At 42.5% G+C, this 23,285-nt stretch overlaps 2 protein-coding genes across 5 annotated transcripts in view; both read left to right on the forward strand.

Moving 5' to 3' along the window:
* Positions 1-23,285, forward strand: part of RPL4 (ribosomal protein L4) — a 342,845-nt gene that overhangs the window by 152,858 nt on the left and 166,702 nt on the right. The window lies entirely within an intron of this gene.
* The window catches only part of MEGF11 (multiple EGF like domains 11), a 254,555-nt gene that overhangs the window by 69,250 nt on the left and 162,020 nt on the right, over positions 1-23,285 (forward strand). For all 4 annotated transcript variants that reach the window (XR_007778325.1, XM_050978234.1, XM_030228390.2 and 1 more), the window contains one exon: positions 16,412-16,504. Coding sequence is in view for 3 of the 4 variants with exons in the window: in XM_050978234.1 (XP_050834191.1) it covers positions 16,412-16,504 (93 nt within the window). In the remaining variant the exon portion in view is untranslated. The remainder of the gene's footprint in view (positions 1-16,411; positions 16,505-23,285) is intronic.

Raw genomic sequence — 23,285 nt, forward strand, 5'->3', positions numbered from 1 at the left:
ACTTTGACAAATCCTTTCTAGAGAAATTGTTGGTCTCACTGGTTGAATCTCAGTTTTTACCTACAGTGGTATTTCCCTCAGGCCAGAGGCTGGGGACATTATTGTATTAACACATATTTATTTACCCAGCTTTTCAACTCACCTTTGTTTGATGCCTTTAATGAATTTCAAAAACAAATTAGGAATGTTCTTTTAATAGCTGACTTGGGGAAATTATGCAAATATGAGGCCTGATTGTTTTCAGGAGTTTAAATAATGTTTCATAAATTCTGTAATTGCAATAGCCATGCCAGCTTCCTAGCATGATGTGTGCATTAATAGTGCAGCCATATGAACATTCCCACCTCAGGACTTCATTCCCATTTACAGGGCTCTGTGTCTAGTGCAGTTTTTGTACTCTTTGACAAGGCTGCCTTATTGGAGCCATATGGTTGGATTGTTAAACATCTGTAGCATAGGAGTAACAATTCCAGAGCTTCCTGCCATCTGGATGAATTACAATCCCTGCAACTCCACACATATGTTCCAGCAGCACACCGACACCACAGTCGAGTATGCTCATGATGAGAAGAAAAAGAATGGCTTGTGTGATCAGTGCAAAAGTTGTCCACTCCTAGAAAATGTTGAATCAGTGGCTTAAACTTCCTGAATATTCATAATGTTTGTTCATACATCAGATTTGTTGATTTTTTTTCACTTTATAAGGCAGTAACTCATTAGCATTTTAGAAGAAATGTTGCCCCCCTTCACACCTCAATTTTAAATTCCTTGTGGTGAGTATTCCTGTAACTTGAAAATATATTGTTTGAAAGCTGCTGGACTTTTAGAATACATTTTTCTAATCTTTATAGGCACACATTAAAGCCAGTGCTGGTGCTTTCTGTGAGAGCCTTACTGTTACATTATTCAAGTACAGAGTCCTGTACATCAATAATGCAGCCTAAATTAGGGGAAATGCTATAGCAGGACATAGATACTTCCTATCAGGGGACATTCTTTTTCTCTGTCTGATTTGGGATGTGTGACAGCGAGAAAATGGTGTGGAAGGCCTTTCTGCATATAGTTATTAATTATAGAATTGAAATGACAGTAGGAGACACTTTGAAATTTTTCCTTTTATATGCATTGGAGATGACTCCATACATCTTTTGCCAGTGAAGAACATAGAGAAAATTATTTGAATCCTTTGTTCCCATTTGAAGGGGAACTGAAAGGAAATGGGCCTTTGCTTGCTCATTCAGAACCTCTTGGGACACAGGAGTGTGAGGGCAGAGGGACAGCAGCCCTAGAAGCAGGTCAGTTCAGCTGGTGACACAGATGAAGCCAGTGGGTGGCTGTTTAGCCTGAAGGCACTGGAGAGACACCCTGGGTGGGAAGGTGGAAAGGTCAGTTCTCATCTCCCATCCATCATTTTGTCTTTGCTCTCAGCCTCTGGATGCTGAAGGATTTGCAAAGATGCTGGTGGGGAGCAGTAATGAAATAAGGGAAGGACTTCTGGAAGCAGTGCAGGAGAAGGAGGAGAAACAAAATGCTCATATAAAGGAATGAAAATAGCATGAAGTTAAAAAGGGGGGAATGCTGAAGCTGTATAATGTCTCAAGGGGCTTAATAAATACCAGAGAAAAAATTATGCAGGCATTATGGTTGGAAAAAGATTTAGACTGTTGCTAGTGTAGCAGAAAAAGCTTTTCTGGCTGCTTTAGGCAGTCTCTGTTGGATCAGTATAAAAGCACACTGGGACTGCAGACACAGAAAGAAGCACTGGATCCAGAGCTCCTCATGGTGCTCATGCTAATGGCCTGGATGGCTGGGAGCTTCAGCAGGATCAGAAAAAAGCACAAAAACCATAGGTGTGATTCATTGTTGAGTTCAAAGAAAGAGCCATGCAAAGTTTAGTCCATTAATTGCCCTCTTTTAGCAAAGTCAGGCTGGTCCCCAGCTGCTCTAAATCAGCACAATTCCACCAGGATGTGTCTGGATGCCCTTTCAAATCCTGCTCCTGCTGGGATGCACCTCACAGTGGGTCATGGCAGTCTGCACTGATCCTGCATGGCCTGGAGGCACCAGGGCTGCTCCATAATGCCTTTGTGAGCCAACCTCCCATGCTGGGGATACCTGCACAGAACAAAACCAGGCTCCTGTGCATCCCTGGGATGAATGAGGGTGTGGGCATACAGAGCATTTGCTGCTTATGGAATTGGGAAGACTCAAAATTCCAGATTTTCCCCTCCAAAGCGCTTTGCAGTTCATGAGTAGTCCAGGCATGTGCTGAGCCAGGTTAACTCATGGAAATCAATAGGGTCAGAAAGAAGACAAATGTGTGAAATGGAAAAGGTTTAAAATTGAAATTGGAATCATAGAATGGTTTGGAAAGGACCTTGAAGGTCAGGTGGTTCCAGCCCACAAGTTGTTTTCTTGATCACTCCTTTACATCCTTCTCCCATTAACAGATTTCTCTTGTACTCTGGAGAAGTTTTAAAGCCCAGGAGAAAAGGAAGGAAGGGTAGAGAGAAGAAAAGAAGTTATCTAAATCGAGTTGGCCTTTAGAAAGAGCTCCTGATGTACATACAAAATCAGAGATAGCATCTCTTTCTGCTTCCTTTCTGTATTCCTCTGGCTGTGACCTTCCCTGAGCAGTTCCCACACGAACTCTGCATGTCTGGGAAGCCACCAGTCAGATGTGGGGGACCACTACCAGGCAGATTCCTTCTTGCCTACAGGAAAGAGCTACTGCAGCCTCCTGCCAGGTGTCAGTGCCAGTGGCCCCTTTCTCCTTTTTAGGCATCTTATAGACTGAAAATAGAAATACAACTGATCACTGGCACTGCAGGATGGCTGAAGTGCTGCCATAGAATGGTAACGCATGGTAGCATATGAGAACACATGAGAACACGTGAATAACACAGGATAGCACACAGTGACATCTGAGAATGTATGATGACACAAGATGACACATGATAACACAGCAGGGGTGTGAGTTAACCCAGTGCCTCCCCCCTCACTGATCCCTGCAGCCACTCCCATTCCCTTTGTCAGATGGGATGGGAGAAGAGGAAAGAAGAACCAAAGAAAGAAAACTTGTGGATTGAGATGAAACAAATGTGAATGATCCTGAGGAGCAGAGAAAGCCTTGGTGCCGTGCCAGCACAGTTCAGCATTGGCTTGGTCACCAACCTAAACCACAGCATGATCCAAGCTGAGAGGAGTTAACCCCATCCCAGCCAGGCCAGTAGAGCCAGCCATGCTGCAGATAATAAAACACTCATCAATATGATCCTCAGGAAATCTCCTTATGGTTTTTCTTTGTCTTTCCACCTCTTGGTTTCAGTAGTGGCAGGGGAGCACTTTGGAAGCTGGAGTGAGCCACTCTTTTCAAGTGGTTTTGTCTCTGTTCAGAGAGTTGGGAAGGACGAGCTGGTGCTGGCAGTTGTCTGTGCTGGCTGAGGTGTTGTGGGCCCTGCTCCTGCCTCCCTCTGCTCCCACAGCCTTTTATAGCAACAGCCATGGATGCCATAAATACAGCAACCTGGCCAAGCAGGAGGAGGCATTTGGCTACCTGGGTGCACTTACTTACAGCTCAGCTACTCCTCATCTCCTCCAGCACAGGAATGAGAGGTGGAAGCATTTGGCAGATGGAGTTTGGCCCAGAGTATAGAGTGCTTTCAGCATCTTCCTGTGCATAATGTGCATTTCTTTTTTGTGAACTTTTGGAAAGCCTGGCTGTAATTATTCCATCCTTTTAGCAGTGCCTCTGAACAATACCAATGGCATTCACACAGGGAATACCACGTGAGTCTGATATAAGAAATCCCATTCCAGGCACATGGCGTGATCCTGTGTAGGGCCAGGAGCTGGAATTCAATGATCCTTGTGGTCCTTTTCAGCTCTGAGCTTCTATGATTTTATTAATCTACTTGTATTTGTTGATGTTGGTTTCTCAAATGCCAGGGAATTCCTGGGAATGGGTTTGCTGGGTGGCAATTTAAGGAAGTTGTCATTCCCTTTGTTCCAATTACCTTTGGGTTTTGTGGCACATATTCCACCTTTCACAGTAGCATAAAGATATATTATTCCATGGATTTTCTGCAACTGCATCCATTTCTGATGGAGACTGTAAAAAAAGAGCAGTTACTCTGGAGCTTAATGCAAACTGACAGTGCTCTGTTATGGAAGAAGTCTTGAAAATTTTTAGAAAGCAATCACTTATGTTAAAATATAAAATACTTACAACTCTGAAGCATAAATCATTTAGACCAAAATGTAAAAATATTAAGAAGCCAAATTGTGCAGAAAATCACTCTGAGACTTTGGAAAAGAAGTAATTTCTTCCTATTGAACCTACAACTTTGCAGAAGGAGCATGGATATCAAACATGGTGAGTGTTCCAATTTCCATCACCTTGGGTGAGAATTGTGGCTGTGCACCATTTCTGAGTGGTGTTAACACGCCACAGTAACAAATGGTTTGCAGAGTCAGTTCATGGAATCCTGGAATGCTTTGGGTTGGAAGGGACCTTAAACCCCCTCCCATTCCAGCCCTGCCATGGCAGAGACACCTTCCACTGTCCCAGGTGCTCCCAGCCCCAGTGTCCAGCCTGGCCTGGGACACTGCCAGGGATCCAGAGGCAGCCACAGCTGCTCTGGGCACCCTGTGCCAGGGCCTGCCCATCCTCCCAGGGAGCAATTCCTTCCCAATATCCCATCCAGCCCTGCCCTCTGGCACTTGAAGTTGCTGATACTGAAGGGAAATTTTTCATGGGACAAGGGAAACAAAAGAGTGTGGGAAGGCAAATAGGTAATAGGAGTGAACTGAAGGTGCCCAAAGGGCACACTATGGAAATTTTATGCTTGCAATAGTGTCAGTTTGCAAATCAGCTTTCATTTCTGGTTCCCCAGTTGTTCTAAGGGAAAGAAGATGATGTTGGCTGGAAAAGCATCTGTTAACTCTTAGTACAGTGGAGGGGATTAATCAGATGTCACAAAGCTAATCAGGGACAGAGCTCTTCTGAGCAGCCATGGAGCCATCCTTTAGATCCTGATGTGCTTGGAACTGAGTCTACAGACATTCCCTTTTCCTCTCTGTGTCAGGATTACAGCATTCCCCTTCACATTGTGTGGTGCTGCAGTTACTTTCCATTTTCATAGAGGGGTTTTAAAGCTCCCAAGGGAGATTTTTTCTTGCAACTTCAGTCCATTGCAGATTTGATCACAAAATGTTTTTGAATAGTTTATCTTGAGCTCAGTTTTTCTAACATAGGTATTCACTTTTGGAAACCTCACTTTCTCTGATGCTGTAAGTCAAAAGGACCTATTTAATCAATCTATCTAACCTCAAACCTTTCCTTCTTTTTATCAAGATTTTTTCTTTCTGAATGCTATGATTTACTTTTATTACTGTGATGTCCAGAAATCCATGTTCAAAACTAGAAGATGGCCTTGCTTCACAAAGCTTACACTGTAAATATGTAAATTGAGTCAAATAAAGAAATCTTTGTTCTGATTAAAAATAAAATAATGTCTATGAAACACATTATAGGGAGACTGGTGAAGAAATGGAACCTTTTCAGGAACAGCAGTGCTGTGCACAAGAGCTCTGCTGAAGCAGCTCTCTGGTGCAGATCTTGGATCTGATGCCACCACACCTGCACTCACAGGTGTCATATTTTAACAAATGTCCAGTTTAAATAGAATTCCTTTTAAAAGCATTACTAAAAACATCTAAAATTATATTTTCATCAGAACTGCCAATGCTGTGCCATATGTACCTCATTATAAACAGTAGCCCTCTTCAATACTTTCAGATAATGTAGGGAAAAGCTTTTGTTTCTGCTCCCATCTTCTATCTCCAGGACATAGTGTGAATCCCAGGAACTGGAATTTTACTGTGTGTCATTAATAGAAAGTTTCTCTGGACATTCAACATCCAGAAATTTGGCTTGATCCTAAATCAGCTGAAATTCTGCAATCTGGAGTAGGTGACAGGAAGTTTGAACAAGTGGCTTGAGGTGAGGATCAGCCCCTATCATTACAAAATAGTTTCCTGTGTTGTCTTTTTTGCAGCTCTTTTCAGAAAGCTGCTGTGAAACACACTGCTGTGATTCCTTTTGAAATGTGAGAAAAATGAAAGGAATCTGCATTTAAATATTCCATCCCCAGGAATGTTAGTGTAGCTCATACACGAGCATGATCTTCAAACAGAGCACAGTCTGTCCTTGGTTTCAGCAGGGTCACCTTCACTTGCATTGTGGGCCTTGGTTTGAAATGAAATCTGAAATGTGTTGGCCCTTTGGGGCCTGTGTCTGGCCTCAAGGACAGGTTTGCCTTTAGAAATTTGTCCATATTCATCCTGTTTTGGTGAGAAACAAAGAAAGGATTGTTGTTAGATTCCCTTGAAAACTTTTGGAATAAGAATGAAGAAAGATTTTGTTTGAAACATCGAGAGTTTATTCAATTTGCTATAGGACTGAAAGTTTTTTAGGAACATCTGTGTAATTTGGTTTTATTAAGTGTTGCATTGCCTAGCAAAGACAGCCAGAAGTGTCACGCAGCCCAGATGTCTTCATCGATCTACTTTTGATCTTTTAGGAACAACATTTTTGATGTCTCAATCCTCGCTCTAACACACAGCACACACTCTGTACCTATGGAAATCAATCAGCAGTGGAGCTGTGTCATTTGCTGTCAGAAAATAGAATTTTCTTGGCATGAGACCCACAATTCAGGTCAAGTCAGTAATCAGAGAACTATGGACATGTAGCAAGGCTACCAGATTTAAAAATAAATATATCACAGGCTGATGGAATTTGTACACAAAGAAATTCACTCAATGCCCTGAGTGGGTAACCTATAGCAAAATATGCAAGTGCTGTGATTTTGAGGTGATTTCCAGTTATAAATGTTTCCAATTATAAATGTGTGAGGGTTTTTTCTGATAATGGCTCATTTTCTTTGACATTTTCCCATGTGTTTCCTGTCTCACTGTTTAAATCAAACAGCTCCTCAGCCAGTGTTAGAACCTGTAAATTCCTGGTCTCTTGGATTGCTACATTCACAGGAGAAAGGCAGGGGTGGCTGTGGCATGAAGCACAGCAGTGGTACTGTACTGGTGGAGTTTCTATGGTGAGGCTGGAAATATCCCCCAGCAGTTGAGTTTCACCCAGTTCTGCCACACCTCTCACCTGTCCATCTGCATTTACTTCTCACCTTCCTCACCTGCAGGGCACTGCAACTTCCTCCAGTCTTTCTGTGATGGAAATGTTTGTGATTTAGCACTTTTAGTGAATTTGCAGCTCTGTGTGCTTCACACCAGGCAGCTATTTTCCATTCCAGCACAACTCCCAGGAGAGCTCAGACTGCAGGCAAAGTCACCCAGGAGTGAAGAATGGACATTCCTGCCTCTGTGCTGGGTCTGGTTTGGTGCCACCTGCTCTCACAGGTGATTTAATAGGCCAGGTTATGCTTTCTCTTCTTCTGGGAGGTTTGGCTGCTGCTCCAGAGATTGGCAGGAAAGCTGCCAGAAGGACCAGGGATCTTATGTACAAGCTTCTCCTCTATTCTCAACCTGTCAAGAATTTAATTTCCTCAGGCAACAACAAAGAAATCCCCTGAAGTTAAGAATGGAATTACTGGGGAAAGCTTTTACTGGTTTTGGCACTTCTGTCCTCAAAAAACCTGGAGCTTTCTGCAGGCAAAGCCTACTTGGACTGCATTAGGTTTTGGAGTGAGGTCTCCTCGGCTGTGTACAGAGAGAATGAAGGACTATGCCAAGAGTAAATGTTAATATTTCTGCATTGCTTAGAAAAAGATAGTGCTGCTCTTTCTGAAGGTGCCACAGAGCACAATTTGCAGACAAGTTAAGTTTGTTGGTTGGATGAATCAAGTTCCAGTGGAAAATTAACAAGAGAAAATGTATTTCCTACAAATTGCTGGGAAGAGTTGGTCAATTTACCAAAATGGAAGGAGCAGAGGGCACAGGAGACGAAAAGCTTTCCAGGGTCACAGATTCTGCTCTGCTGATTCAGGATCTCCCTTAACCTCATTAAGAGTTTGAACTAGTGCTAATGATTGTTTTGAACCCTGAGTGAGGCAATGGGAAATCATTTACCAGAAAATGTTAAATGCTGAAACTATCCCCCAGAATAATATTGTATTAGAACATTGATCAGCAGAATTGATCTCAGTGTAACTCTTTCCTCTCAACATGGCAGAATACAATGATTATTTCTACTTGAAGCAATGACAGAAAATGCATAAAATTGGTTGCAGGCCTCAAAGGATCAACAATCATCAATATTTAGCTGCTCCCTGATGAGTTCTTTCTGGGCTCCAATTCACTTTGTGTGAAGGCAATGAGAAAGACTGAGCCTTCAAACTGTCTTGGTTTGAAAGACCGGGGTCTGCCAAGCAAGGCGGGAACCTCCCTTGGAGCAGAGAACATGACCCCTTTCCCTCTGAATCATTATAACTCTGAAATCACAGGGTGAAGAGACGGGCAAAGGAATGAGTTCTCTATGAGTGTGTGTGCCAAGGCAAACAAACAGCAGCGAGAGAGCACAAATCCTGCCCAGCCTCTCTCGGCCGCAGGCGCTTCCCCTTTGCTGCAGTTCCGGGCACAGCCACAGGGGGAGCTGCTGGCCCCCGGCCCGGCAGGGCATTGAGGTGGTTCTGCCGAGCCTGCAGGGGGCGCTGTGGCGCGGGCTCGGCCGCGCTTCTCCCTCACGCGGCCATGGCGGGCGAGGTGGATGGCGTCGGAGTGGCGCTGGGAGGGCAGGGGTGAGCACACCCCAGAGTAGCAGAGGAAATGTATCAGAAACTCTGCAGCTGTAGCAGGGACTGCAGGGTGTCTGGCAGGCAGTGTAAAATCCAAAAAACCCGGAGCAGTGGCAGAGAAATGGCGGGGCTGGGCAGTGGCAGCCGAGCTCCTGAACAAGGCCGGGAGAGGCTCCTCTGGAGGCAGAAAGGAGTTTCCCCTGAGGCACCTAAGATGGTGAGGGTCCTTTTTTGAGTGAGGTAGGGTGTTAATAAGGTTCCAGTTCAACAGCTGCTCCCATAAGCAGAGCTTCACTCGCTGCAGGAGCAGACAGCAGGAGACGGGGCCTCACAGTGGTGATGAATTCTCCCCATAATGACTGCAGCCTGTCTTCCCATCGCTCTGACAGAAGTGAAAACCCCACAGGTAAGAGAGTACCAGCTGCACCCTTTTCCTACCTTGGCCATTTCTTTAATCTGCCTTAAATATTGGTCATTATTGTCCCTTAGCAACAGATGAAAGAAAGGTACAAAAGGAAAAATCCTAGCCCCCAACAAAGTTATAAGGGATTTGGGAATGTAACTCACCTTAGAGGGTCAAGATTTCAGCAGAAGGAGGAATTTCTCTCTTTGCCCCAAGGTCAAGCCCAGGTTCTGGTGTGTCCTGATTCCTCTGGAGCCTGGGGCTGAGCAGGAGTCCCTGTGTGGATATGTCTGACCTTGGTCTGAGGTGTGAGTTAGTCAGGAGCTGTTTGCATCAGGCATTGTCTTTCTTGCAGGATTTGCCTCCTTCGTACACTGAACCCCCTCCCACCTTTGTGCCCATTCCATTGGCTGGGGCTGAGCTGTGACTTTATCTCCAGGCTATGGGATCAGTGCTGCTCTTACCCACCCCTGTAACCTGTCCACTTGGCAAGGCAGATGAACTTGAGTGCTCAGAGTCTCTTAGTGCCTTTCCACCATCCCTTTTTGTGCCTTCAACTCCTACGCTTTTTTATTAACACAGCCAAAGGTACAACAGAGTTCAGCTTCCTGACCCCAGTCGTGCTCTCTGACATTTGCTGCTACGAGGAGGCTGCTCTGCAGCTCTCGCTCAGACAGTACTAAATGGTGAGTGCTATCTCCCATTCCCTCTCTCCACCAGAGCAGATGAAACCAATGGGGCATCAAAATGCCACAAAGACTCTGTTAAATGTGTGATTCCCCCGACCTCTCCTTTTGCAGGCTCTAAACTTCTCTGTCACTGTCACTATTTTATGGTCAGTGATGTGATGCCATTCCTGTCTCAGGGATGGCTGCTCCTCAGAACCAACCAGACTGGGGTTCCAAACTGTGCCCCACCAGTCTCAGGGCACACAGAACAAGCCACAGTCTCTTCCCTACCCTGCCCTTCCCCTGCCACAGTTTACTTCCCTATTCACTCCCTAGAGTAAGGCCTAAAGCAACAGATTGCAGCATGGACTGAAGGAGGTTCTCATCAGTGCCAGCTCCTCCAGTGACAGTAAACCGTGAGCATTCCTACTGAAGGGCCCTTGGAGTCTGAAATATTGAGATCTGTATGGAGTTATTCCAGGACCCTTAAACTAGTCCATGTCACAAGCCTGAGACACTCAAAAATGTGGAAGACTCTGTGTTCACCTTGATAGTGACCAGAACCCCAGGCTGTTATTTACCTACTCATAGGAAGGGTAAAAAACTGCCATGGAGTTTATGCTTATTAACAAATCCTCATGTCCCATCAAATGGATACAGGGATTTACTGATCTATGGTCAGTGACAATACCGACACATGTCAAATTCTGCTCTTGGGAAAAGACAAAATCCTCAAAATGGATCTCCACAGTTCTTTTACTTCAGACATCCACAAGTCATGTCTGGCCTAATCCCTGAGCTTTGGCCGGGTGTCAAGACTGAGGATAACACAACCCGGAACAGATCAATACCTCACTGAGGCAATGGTCAGAGATCCCCATGTCCCTGACAACAAAAAGACCATTGATTCTCTTCTGATTGCATTGATGCAGAGTGTCTAATTCCAGACCTGCAAAAGAAGTGCTGGAATTGCAGCTACAGGAAAAGGAGCTGATCTTGTGACCCACTGATGTTATCTGCTCTGCATCGGTCTCATCTTTCCTTTGCTCACATTGATCTCTTTGGGTTTGTGTTTTCACTGGTACTTTCATGGGAAGATGAAAAAGAGGGGTTGCTATGCACTGAAACAATAAATTCCTCAAAGCCTGAGCAGGCTTTGAGATCTCTTCATCTTTGGAAGTTGTTAAACCTTGCATGAAAGTGCTTTCCAAGGTGATAAATTAATGGATGTATCCTGAGTGATGACCACAGAAATAGACATTAAGCAATGCAAAGAGCTATTATCCCACTTCATTGAAGCAATTATCCAGGAAACCATCAAATCAGCTTGATTCCTGATGGAAAGTCAATGATTTAGGGAGGAAATCATCCATTCCACAAATAAGCAATAATCTAAGAATGAGGAAAACCTACCTGGATGCATTAGCTGTAGTCATCTTTCTTGTGCTATCCAACCTCCCTTTCCTGAGCACAGCCAAAAGCTGACTACAAGCTTATCTAATGAAGCTGATACTGTAGACTCAGCACAAGCTGGACCCAGGCCAGTACATTAAGATGGAAGCACCAGAGAGGCCCTGAGTGAACAGATTCCTAATGGATAAGGAGCAAGAATCTTTTTCCATCTACTTTGACCTCTCTGCATTGTCTGAAACCACTGGACATAGGAGAACAGCTATTTCACCTAACAAAATCACTCTTTACCCTAAAAGTGGCATGAGGGAATGGAGGAATGGGCTAAAATGGCCCAAATTATTTCAGGGACACATATTAAATAGTGAAGGAAAAACATCACTTTTTCCATTAAATTTCTACTTTATTTAGGCCAACAACTATCAAGCATGGGGGAGAACTGGTTAAATAATCTGACCTTAAAATACCAGCAACATAAAAGAAAAAATGCAGGTTTCCCATTGGTTCACAGAAAATAAATGAAATTGGTCAGAGTCTGGGCAAGATCAGTGTATAGTGAAGAAAACCTGGCAGAGGTAAGACAGAGAAAAGAAGATATCTTGAGGCAATGACCTTGTGCCACGTGTGCAGTCCAAATAAACCAGTTCATTCTGTGCAGTTCCAGGCGAGTGCCTGAATTTCTCATTGTGTCTCATAGCAGCATCCACATCTCCATTTAGTAATGTTTTCCATTATCATAATGTATCTCCAGTTATTTATGTTTTCTGTCACCTCCTGGCTGCTCTATGATCCTGGGCAGGAATCCCACAGAGCCCAGGAAACTCCGGTGTGTACGGAACGCTCCGGCATGGCTCTTCTGCAGCACGCGCTGCCATGAGCGAGCACAGCTCATGGAGCCTGAGTTCTGTTCTGCTCTGGGTCCTTCACACTTTGTAATTACCCTGCTCTTTGGTTTGGAGGGATTTTGCTTGTCTGGCATGGCAAAGTGGGACAATGGCAGATGGAAGTTGCTGGGTCGGTAGCTGTGAACTCCCACAGGTTCTAAGGACCACCACAAATGTTACCACACTCCAGTGCAAGCAGAAATTAGGTTGTTTGTGACTCTGTCTTTTGTGAAATAAATGTACAGGTTATATTTTTGGGCAAGGAAAATTTTTTAAGTTTTCACTCTGTACTTGTTCCTCTAGGATGAAACTCTTCCCTAAATGTACCTCAGCCTCTGGGAAGGAGGCTGATTGTGGAGCTCAGTGGGTGCCAGCAGTCAGTGGGTGGATGATGTGATGAACAGGGTGTCACAGAGGGTGTAACAAGAAAGTTAAACCCTGCAATATCATAATTTGGGTCCATACAGAGGAATGCAGCATCAAAGAAGACAGAGCAATTCTCCATCCGTGCTTTTATCTGGGATGAACTCCCTGTGGTGCCCCTTAGCTGAAGGAACTCTGCAGTGGAAATATTCTGCAGTCTGCTCCACTGAGCTCTTCTCATTGCAATATTCTGGGCACTTCACACCTTTGTGGAGAGGAGACACAGACAAACCATTTATCATATCTGAATTCAAATTCTGGGCAACAATTAAAAATAAGCACTAGTGTTAGAGGAATCCATTTCTCTAACATCCATTCCTCAGTGCAGCCGTTTCAGGTGTGAAAAGAGTTTAATCTTTAGGTCTATTTCCCTGAGGATTGACCTTATATGTTAAAAAAAGCCCAGTCTGTAATTATAAAGTAAGTGATAAGCATCAAATGGATTGTTACAGAACCCTTTGTTGCCTTTATTGCATGATAAGGAGCAGTTGCTGTGTAACCTTGAATGTGGGCAAATAACTCATGCTAAACACATTGCGACAAAGATGGCATTTTGGCAGGGCTTTGATGTAGGTCATTTTATTACCAGGCTGAATCAAACTACAAACTGATGTCAAACTCATGCCAAGAATGCTAATAACACACTGATCAATGAGGTGCTGGATTGCTCAAGTGAAGTGGTCGAGGGAAAATGCAGACATAAAAAGTCTGGAATTCCAAAGGTTGAAGTGCTTGGGCTATTATTCTGGGAGGAATTATATTCCTTGCATTAGGACAAGTTTTCTTTACTCCAGGGGCCTTTAGCTGAGTGTTGAACAGGACAGTGTCAGAAAGTATATACTTATCTTTATTTTTCTTGACCTTTATGTGCAAGTAATTTTTATAGTTCCATTAACTAGTAGGATCATTTGCAAACCACTGTACAAAGTGTATTATGAAGAATGCCTTGGGGACCATTGTATCCTATTATGTTGAATGTTAATAGAATGAAAAATTAATTTAAACTCTAAAGACTTGAGCAAGGCAAGACTTCCCTTTTATAGGAAAAATTCCAAATTTTATTTGCTATGGTAAAACTTTAGAGCTGTACCCTAATATGACCTTTATAAGCCTGATTTGAATCCATCAGTGCAGAAGTCTGATTGTTTGCCAGTTTAAATAAAATTACTTCTGTCAAAGCTTCTCTGTTTAAAAAAGAGGGTTTTCTGTGACCCCCACATTTGGAATTAGTCACTAGTGAGCTCTGAGCTCACAACTACTTGTTTAGTAATTAATCAGCCAGAGATGAGACAGCCCACGGTTCCAAGAAGCATCTTCACCTTACTTGAATCTTTAATTGCTCATTAAACATTGTCATCTTCAGCGATGTGGGACTTCAGAACACCTGAAAACAAGGATACAGTTCTTTATCATATATTTTTTATTATTTTTCATGTGTCTGAGTGCTTTAGAATGAGGAGTTGTCTCTTGAGTCTTGCTGCTAAGTCTCATGTTGCACTCTTCCCATAGGACTGCAGCTGGACAAGTGATCAAGGAAACTTCATTGCTTAATGAGTTACTATTATTTCATATTTATGTTAACATAGTAGAGGTGTGATAATTTTCAGTGGAAATGAAATAAATTTAGAGCAGTAATGTGCAGGAGTTCTGTTATTTGGAAGAGTAAAGAACCAGTCCCCCATGAACCTTCTTACTCACAATGTTTGCCTTGAGGTGAGAACATATCCGAGTTAAAAGGGTAAAAAATGCTACACATTTTACATGTTAGAGTGATTTATTATTGCAAATGTCCATACAGGCAACAGCAAAATCTCAGTTTTGACTTCCACATCTCTTATGAAACTAGGATGAATTTCAATGAGAAATGTACTCTCAGCCAAAGCTGTGCAGGACACAATTCCCAAGGGATCCCTATCCCAGCATATTCTATATCTTTTAGCTCACTGTAGTTTGAATAAAAACCTATAAATTTGTGACTGTTCTATATATGAACTTCTCCTTGTTCTGGATAACCAGCCATTTTCAAATGATTGTAGGAAGGTGTGTATATTTTTATTGGAATATCCTGTTTATCTAATATCCTGTCCTGAATTTCATCCCACAGCTGTAGAGTAGGATGCTTCACTGTCTCCTGAAAGCCTAACTCGAGTAAAATAAATGCACAAAAGATTAGGACAATTAGTGACTAGAGATTAGCTATGAATATTTCATGCCCACTGCAATACTGTCTAAACACAAGATATGGAATAAGAATAAATTGCATTTTTGACATGCAGCAAACGTAGAAAGGAAATGATTAATTTAGAAAGATCTTGCAGTCCTTTTAACGAGGCAGCGTTCAAATCACTGGTCATGTGGGATCTGCTGGATAAAGAGCTGGAATGTTTGTCCCACAGGATTATTCTAAGTTCACCTGCATTTTGATGTTGGATTTAAATATTTTGTGAACAGTTCCATGGGTTTGGTCTGCAATGACCCAACCAGAAAATAGGCAGCAAAATGTTTCCATGAGCTTTGTTGGCAGCCTGGGTGTGGGTCCAAGGTGTGATCCAGTCTGGGAGTCCAACCAGAACATCAGGTGTAGCAGGAGTCATTCAAAGCGACAAGGCAGTTGGTGGAGAGCTTTTGGTACAGCTGGGAACTGAAAGGGCTCCAGCTTTCATTCCACTTGCAGATCAGGGAAATTTCCAGAAGCTTTGCTGGCTGATTTTAAAGGAATTGGGTGGTTCAGCTCCATTTTCACTACAGCACCCCAAAGCTAGTTCCCAAATCAGCTTTGCTAGCCTTGGTTTAAACAGGAAGGAATTATCTTTGTCTTGGGATAAGTCTTTTGTAGTCCAGCTTCAGGCAGTTCTTGGTTAAGTAAACTCAATACACACATTTCCCATCTGACATAAAAACACAGGATATTTGACCATAGATTATATATGAGGTTATAGATGATCTAAATAATGTATTTTTTAGATATGTACATACAATTTAATACAGTGACCTCATTGCCACTGCTTCAAATTTTTAATAACTCATACATGTTGGTCTAGATGGAAATGGTGTGTTCCAGCTTAACCATCCAATTTGAATCTCTGGCACAAGGAGTTTCTGGCAGTGTCCTCAGTGGTAAAATGGAAACAAGGTAGTAAACAACAAAGTTCGGTCTTTAAAGCAGTCATTCAGTGCTCTCCATGTTCTTTAGTATTTGATGGGCACACACTGGAAACTGTCAGACACTGAAACAGCACAGGAAAAGAGAATCCTAAAAACCGTTAGCTGTTCCTCAGCCAACCTGTTTGTCTTGGTTTGAACTTGAGGCTATCGAACTTCCAATATTATACCAGTGACACAGAGAACTGGTAGTTATGGAACACTGGCTGACCTTGAAAATACAAAAATGCACTCACTGCATCATGGAGTAAAATTATTTATTTTCCTGGAGGTGTTTTTTTAAATGAAATCTATTTTGGATCTTAATATACTTTCAAGACTGAGCTCCATTTTGTCTTATGAGCAGTTGCAATTTGAGTGCGATATAAGAAGCTGCTGCTCTGTAATACAATAATAATAAATGTCGGTTTGGTAAAAACTTTATTAGGAAGCAAAACTGCTAACCAAAGGAATTTCCGGTGTGTGAGTTTTTCATTACAGGGTTGAAGTGACAAATGAATTTATTGCTGTCAAGCGACCAATATTTTATTTTGGTCACTTAGCAATAATTAAATATTGTGAGTAATTATTTTTTTGTGTGTTTGCTTTGTTTAATATTTTTAAACAAAATATTGCTCTCTAAGGCATTGTTTAGGGCATGTTTAGCAACCACTTAATATATTTACAATGCTGTGTGTTGTTTCCTCTCAACAGCACTGTGCACAGAGGAGTGTGTGCATGGAAGATGTGTCTCTCCTGACACGTGTCACTGCGAACCAGGCTGGGGAGGGACTGATTGCTCAAGTGGTGAGTAAAGATACCAAAAAGATGATAAAAAGATTTGTTGCTATTAAAAACCAGGTATTATAAAGCAGTGGCCTTAGAACTTGGATGCTTTGAATGAAGATTGTCTGCTGGTTATTTTGTAAGGGTTCATATTGGGCTGGAACAAAATGACCTTTAAGTTCTCTTCAACTCCAGTCATTCTGTGGTTCTATGAATATATGAAAATACCTTTTCCTAGGATAATGACATTGGGCTTTTTTGGTTGTGTTTTGCAAAGAAATGTGAAATGCAGTGGAGGATGCTGTTAATGCTTTTCGTCCTGCTATTAGGATACCAGTACAGATAACAGAGCTCCATAAAGAATTTTTTCTCTCAAATCTTTAATACGGCCCATTCTTCGTGAAATACTCCGTGGAGTGTTGGAGCTGTTTGGAAAGCACTCTCTCCAGATAGAATTCTTGTCCTGTTCAAGCCAGGCAGGGTTTTGCCATGGACTTTTCAGGCAGCCCAGATTCTCCCCTCTGAGTTACAATCCATTCCTTAAATCCATACTGCCAAAGTCAGGGAAATGGGAGTTGGGAGTTCTGCGCCTTTTGCTAGGAAATTAATCCACACTTGAGGCTTTCAATTCTTTCAGCTGGCAAGGCTGTGTTTGTTAAACTCTGTTAATTGGGAACGGTGAGTTGAAGTGGTTGGTTCATGCTGGAATGGAACAGGCAGCACAAACATCCAAGTGTGACGTAGCACAGGCCTGAGACATTATTGACAAAACAGGAATAAGCTTGATAAATGGAGTCAATTTGTGCATCAGGCAAGTAAATAAAGCTGCATGGGTAGAGATGCTGGGAAATGAAACTGAATGGGTGTTTTGTTTTGTGTTGGCTTCCTCCCTTTCTCCCAAATTGATTGGGATCTTAAGAAAAAGAAGGTAACAGAGGAGGGATCTATAGAGGGAGGAGTTAGAAGGGAATGGGAGGTAAATGTGCCTGAGGGTGAACACAATCAGAGGCTGAAGGCAGTGGGGCAGATTCCTGGATGGGTTCCTGAGGTTTTGTCTACACCTCTGCTGAATGTTGCCACGATTCCAGCAGAAAAGGGAATAGGAAAGGAGCAGGGAGGAAGGACTTTAGTCCAGAGGGGGTGTGGATGCTCCAGCCCTGGGAGTGACTGAGGCCAGGTTGGACAGAGCCCTGAGCAACCTGGTGTGGGGGTGGCATCCCTGCCCATGGCTGGGGTTGGGATGAGATGATCAGTGAGGTCCCTCCAACCCAAACCATTCTGGGATTATATGATTCCAAGGATGGAAACAAAGGCCATACTATGGGGTTTGAAGCAACATTTGGGATTACCTGGAATGCAGACAAGGGGAAAACTGGGCATCATGATATATTGAATATATATCTTTAAAAATATTTTAAAAAATAATAATACCATCAATTGTAAGATATTGTACAGATTCTCAGGAACTCATGTAATGTTTTTATTATTCATAGTACTAGATTTAGTTTATCCTTCTACTGAGTATTTGTATAGTACATGAGCACTAACAGAAGTTAAAAATAATAATAATAAAAAAAGACTATGACAATAAGGACATACAGATACAGATTACATATTTATACACATATGCACTCACAGAGTAGAAAGCACTTCATTCTGTGTAAAAATGGCCAGGAAAGGATAAGATGTCAAAGTACAGAATGGTCTGGTGGACTAAAACTACCCAGTGACTCTTATTAAATTGCTCTAATCTTGCAAGTGGAGATAAAAGAAAAAGAAGGTTTTTCCTATATTGAATATTTAGCTTTTTAAAGTAATTAGGAATATTAAAGCACTGACAATGATTGAGATAGAAACATTATTCATAACTTTTATTTCCGCACTGGGCAGGGATCCAGTATATTTCATTTATGAGGTTTCAGTGGTGGAAAGAGAAGTGTTAGCCAATTCCTAAATTAAATATGCCCTGTTAACTTTTATAAATGATAGCCCAGGATTAGCTTCAAAATTTAAGCTTTCATTTTATTAATATAATTAGTGTGTTTGCTGGCCTATAGTGCCCATTGTCTTTCATTCCACTTGTTATATGCTGGGTAACCCGTGTTCCTGTCCTAGGGTCTGATCCCACAGGCTCTGCCCAGTGAAATGCTCCTAGGAGGGAAAGTCAGTTTTACTCCACCTGAGAGCTGCTCACCATTGTGCTTGACACTAGAAATTTGGGTGACTGGACTATTCATTGTTAGGAGACTTTGTTTAAATTCAAAGGTTTAAAGGAGCAGATTTCAGCTGCTGAATACAGCACATTGTTACTCCCAGTATTTCCAAGAAAGGGGGAATCTGGAAGCTTTGCCTAATTGAGGTTAGACACGTTTTTCAGATACATGATCCATGTGTTAATCAGATTTTACTGTTACCCAGTTGTAATGTGGAAAACAATTTTCACTTCTACTGGAATAATGTGTCACCTGCACCTAGTTTCTTTCTGCTCCTCCATGACTGCTGGTAACCAATGCAGGGCAGGTGTTTGCAGAGCCAAAGGCTGTTTGGGATGTTCCTGCACAGTGTGCTCCGGACAAACCAAGGCTGGAGGTCAGTGGTGCTACCCCAAACCCGTGGGGCTCGAGAACTTCCCAACTCATTCCTCAGGATCAGGGATTTGATGCAGTCACAGGCATATTGCTTTCCATGTTGGCTGTTTGAAGCGCTTTCACTGGGAGAGGGATTGCCAGCCAAAACACTCCCTTTAATTTTAGCAAAGCTCCCAGGAGCTGGAATGGTGTCCTGAATGATCTCTCCTGAAAGCACTGCTGAGAAGGGGAGCCTCCCTGACACTGGGGGTCGTGTGTTGTCATTTACTTGGGGAAGATCTAAGGATGCTCACTCTTCCTGAGATACAATTTCAACACCCTGCAGACACAGCCATTATAACTTTCTAAAAGTTATTTCTAACTTTCTCTTGATTTGATGGGTGAAATTCAACCATTAGCAAAGCTCCAGCACAAGGTCCAAGTTCACTTCAGAACCAGAAGTAAGATACGAATATTCCTCTTTCTTGGTGTGCCTATGCCTGAAGAGGGTCTGAATGCTGACACTGAGCCCCAATTTCCCACGGAGAGGCAAAGCCCTGGTATAAAATGCAGTTCCCCAGGGTTACCATTCTCCCTTGGCTAAAATATTCTCAATTAAATGTTTTGAATAGTTACAGCTACAGCCTGTAGTCATGCAAACAATTTAATCATCTTGCTCAGACTTGGTTTCATGCTTGCCTAGAACCCAGCCTGTAAGACAACAGTTACAAAACTTGCTTTTCAGTGCAGCTTTTCAGTGACTGATCATGGTACATGTTAGAGTTCATCTGTTGTCAAGGTTAAAATAACTTCAGATGAATTGCTAAACAATTATAAAAAACCCCAGTGCCATATTCAGCTCTGCATGTCTCTGTACCTGTGTTTTACTGCATGCTGTTGTACATCTGTCCATGCCCACAGGCCGAGCCTTGATTTCATGCTATAAAGCTGCAATATATTAAGGCTTGATTACCATAACAATAAAAAGAGAAGTAATGAGGTATTAACTAAAGAAGCTCTTGAACAAAATGTTTTCAGCATTTTAATGATGCTAAAAATTAAAAGGAAAATCCTTTTTAAAGACCACTGCATACCTTTCCCTTCCCTTTTAACTTGTTTTATTGAATCATGCCTGTTTTGTCCATGCAATCTGGACTGTTGGTTTTTTAAATACAAAGCAAGATTGCAAATGCTCTGTGTGAACTTACCTGCTCACCTTTCCAATTATTTCAAAGCAATTAACTTCCAACAGTATGATATACTGGCTTGAAGTTCTGGGGGGATATAATTGCCTGTTGGTGGTTACCTGGCCTCTTCAGGGTCTAGCTCACAGCCATCTGTATTTACAGGCCCTTAGGCCACAATTCAGCAAAGAATTTAAGCTTATCCTTACACAAATAGGATAAGTTTTTCATCTGCTTTAAGTATTTAGGTGGTTGTTAAATTAGTTTTGAAGGAACAACTAAAAAACTTCAGCGAAATTAATACAAAGCTTTAATTGAAATCATCTGGCCTGTGAGGTATAAGGTGATCTTTCTTTCAAGGTAATTTTGACTCTTATGAGCATTATTTATTGTGAGGAAGATCACAGAAGTCTTTCTGGTTAATAGAGCATTCTCAAAAAAGTGGCAACAGGTAGGAAAAAGAAAGTTCCAGGCAAGAACCCCGAATTAAAAGCAAAAATCTTCCAAAACTGTGTGTGCCAGGTTGAGAAATTTCCAAGTAAACAAACACAGAGGTGGTAGTGAAAAAATAAAGTGGTTTTCAAAGTGTTTGATTTGTTATTAGTTTTGAGAGAAAACACAGTACTTTCCCAAAGTGCAATTAAAGAGATGTTGGCATAATAAAGCCAAACCATTTTTCTTGCTGTGTCACCTGGGGGAGAGAGATTATAGTGCTGCTGTCTGGCATAGCCTGATCCATAAGGTATACATATGGATAACATAGTTTTCCTTGGAAAGGATGTTTTGTACAAGCTGTCATTAGGAACAAGAACCTATTTCATCTTTATCTCTTTGTCAAAAATAGCCAAGGTCATAACAACAGGCTGTTGTAAAATCACAGCAAGATCACTTTTAAGGGTATAGCCCTGGAGCAGCTGGAGTGCCTCAGTCCTGAGGCTCGTGATGAATGGGAACAGCAGATTCTGTGCTAAATCTGAACGGGGTTGTTTGACAAGCCATGGAAAGCAACAGCAGAACTCTCAGGAGAAAAATGAAGTGTTTTAAAGTGAGGCTGTGGTGGTTTTCAGGCTTGATTTTGGCATTCATGTTCTCCAACTGCTTTGAACTATTTCTGAAGAGGAAATGGAGTTCAAAGGAAAGATTCCTGGTTCATGAATTCTGACTCAAACAAAATTCATGTGGGAGGCTGATCTGCCAGAATCATTAGCTGATTTTTCATCCTCAGATTTTTAGGACAGGATTGACCAGGAAACCACCAGAGTCCACCAAAGAGTTGTGAAGGTGCAAGACCACAGCTCTTTGAAGCTGTTAGTGGGCTACTGCTTAGATCCAGAGCTGGTCCCCGAGGGACACCTGTCCATGGCTCATCTGGGATTTGCCACTGTGGGATTTGTACCTCAGTGACTGCTGTATCCAAGTGCCAGATGAGGTCACAGAACCAAGTACAATGTCCCTGTTTCCACCACAGCCCAAGTGTTTCATTTGCCATTCCAGCTGCTGGGTTTAGAGGCAGTTTCTAAAGATCTGTTTGAAGTTGTTAAACTGCAATTGCGAACCAGTCTTAATTATTGCTTTAGCTGAAACAGGATTTCATATCCATAGCATGTGGACTTCAAAGTTTTAACACACTTTTCATTTAAGCCAAGCTCAAATTACAGCTTAATTTTGATGTGATTTGCAGATTCAGTGACAACTGCATCATGCAAAGAGATGCAAATGTACAAAATCAAACTCCAGTGAGGCTCATAGAAGATCTTTCCATAGCAATTACAGAGTGGAATTGATTTCTGTCTCTCAGTTCTAACAATTTGCTCTTCCTTAAACTTAAAAAACACCCATCTCCCTTCAATCACTGCTGAACTGGTGTAATCAGGTAAACAGCTTGTGTTTAATTTTTGCCTCTGCTGGATGTTGGGCCCACGCACCAGGGCTCAGGCCCTGGGTTTCATGTGTTCCCAGGCTCTGTGGCAGCAGCTCTTCCTGGGCCCAGCCCACGCAGGACAGCCTGTGACAGGGAATGAGATGTAAACACAAGCTGCTGTGCAGTGCCGTTGGTGGCACAGCAGCATGTCCTGCATGTATTTTTACACAGATTATTTGGCTGCGTTAAACCAGGATGATCCGTCACTTTTCATTCGGTGGGAATATTTTGTCTCTTGCTGAAGCTGTTGATATCTGCCCAGTCATTTGTGGCAGTTTCTCCTCACTTTGTGAGGGATGTGTATCCTGTATCCTCTCAGCTTCCATGAATTAACCACTTGGGAGGTGCTGCAAACTTATGGAAAGGTACTGGAGTCATAAGAGCCTGGGCTACTCCTGCAGTAACAGGGCTGGGCAAAGGGCAAGGGTTCATCCTGAAAAAGGAAAAGTAGATCCAAGATTTACTCTGGGAAGGAGCTGCTTTCTGTACTTTTGTGTGATTCATTGGTGATGAATAGATCAGCTGCCAGTTGTTCTACGTCTTGTACTAAAATGAGTGAAAAATAGAAATTCAGCACCCTGTGTCCTTTTACTTTTCCCCTTTATCTTCCCTGTCAGAGTCTGGGAGAGTTCTTCCTTCCCTAAATCAGCTGGTTGTGTCTAAAGCCGAGGTAGTGACAGATCATTTCCCCAGCACTCCCAGCCTTCCTCTGAGACTCCCTCTTTTGGATGATTTGGAGAGTCAATTGAGCTGACCTGACTGTCTGTTCCAGTCCCTGGAGTTCTGTCTTCCAGCTTGTGCCTTGCTCTCAAGGCTTGATCCAGCCTTGTACTTCATACATATGAATAGTCCTTTTAAAGTCAATAAGGAACAATCTTAACTTCTTTAAGTTAGATAAATGCTTAAGCCATTACCTAATGGGAACCCATAAGATGAGGTGGAAAGCAGGTTGGTGAGGATCTCTTTTACAGGGCCAATAGTTACTGAGTGTCATCCAGGATGAGCAAGGGCATGAACATTGCTTGGGTCTCACAGCTGACACCGGGAGGTGAGAGGACAGGTAAGACCCAGTTACCACCTGGGCACAGCCCCTGGTGAGCTATCCTTGAGCAGGATGGAAATTCTGTGTT

The sequence above is a fragment of the Serinus canaria genome, chromosome 10 (genome assembly GCF_022539315.1).
Source record: "Serinus canaria isolate serCan28SL12 chromosome 10, serCan2020, whole genome shotgun sequence".
Lineage (NCBI taxonomy): Eukaryota > Metazoa > Chordata > Aves > Passeriformes > Fringillidae > Serinus > Serinus canaria.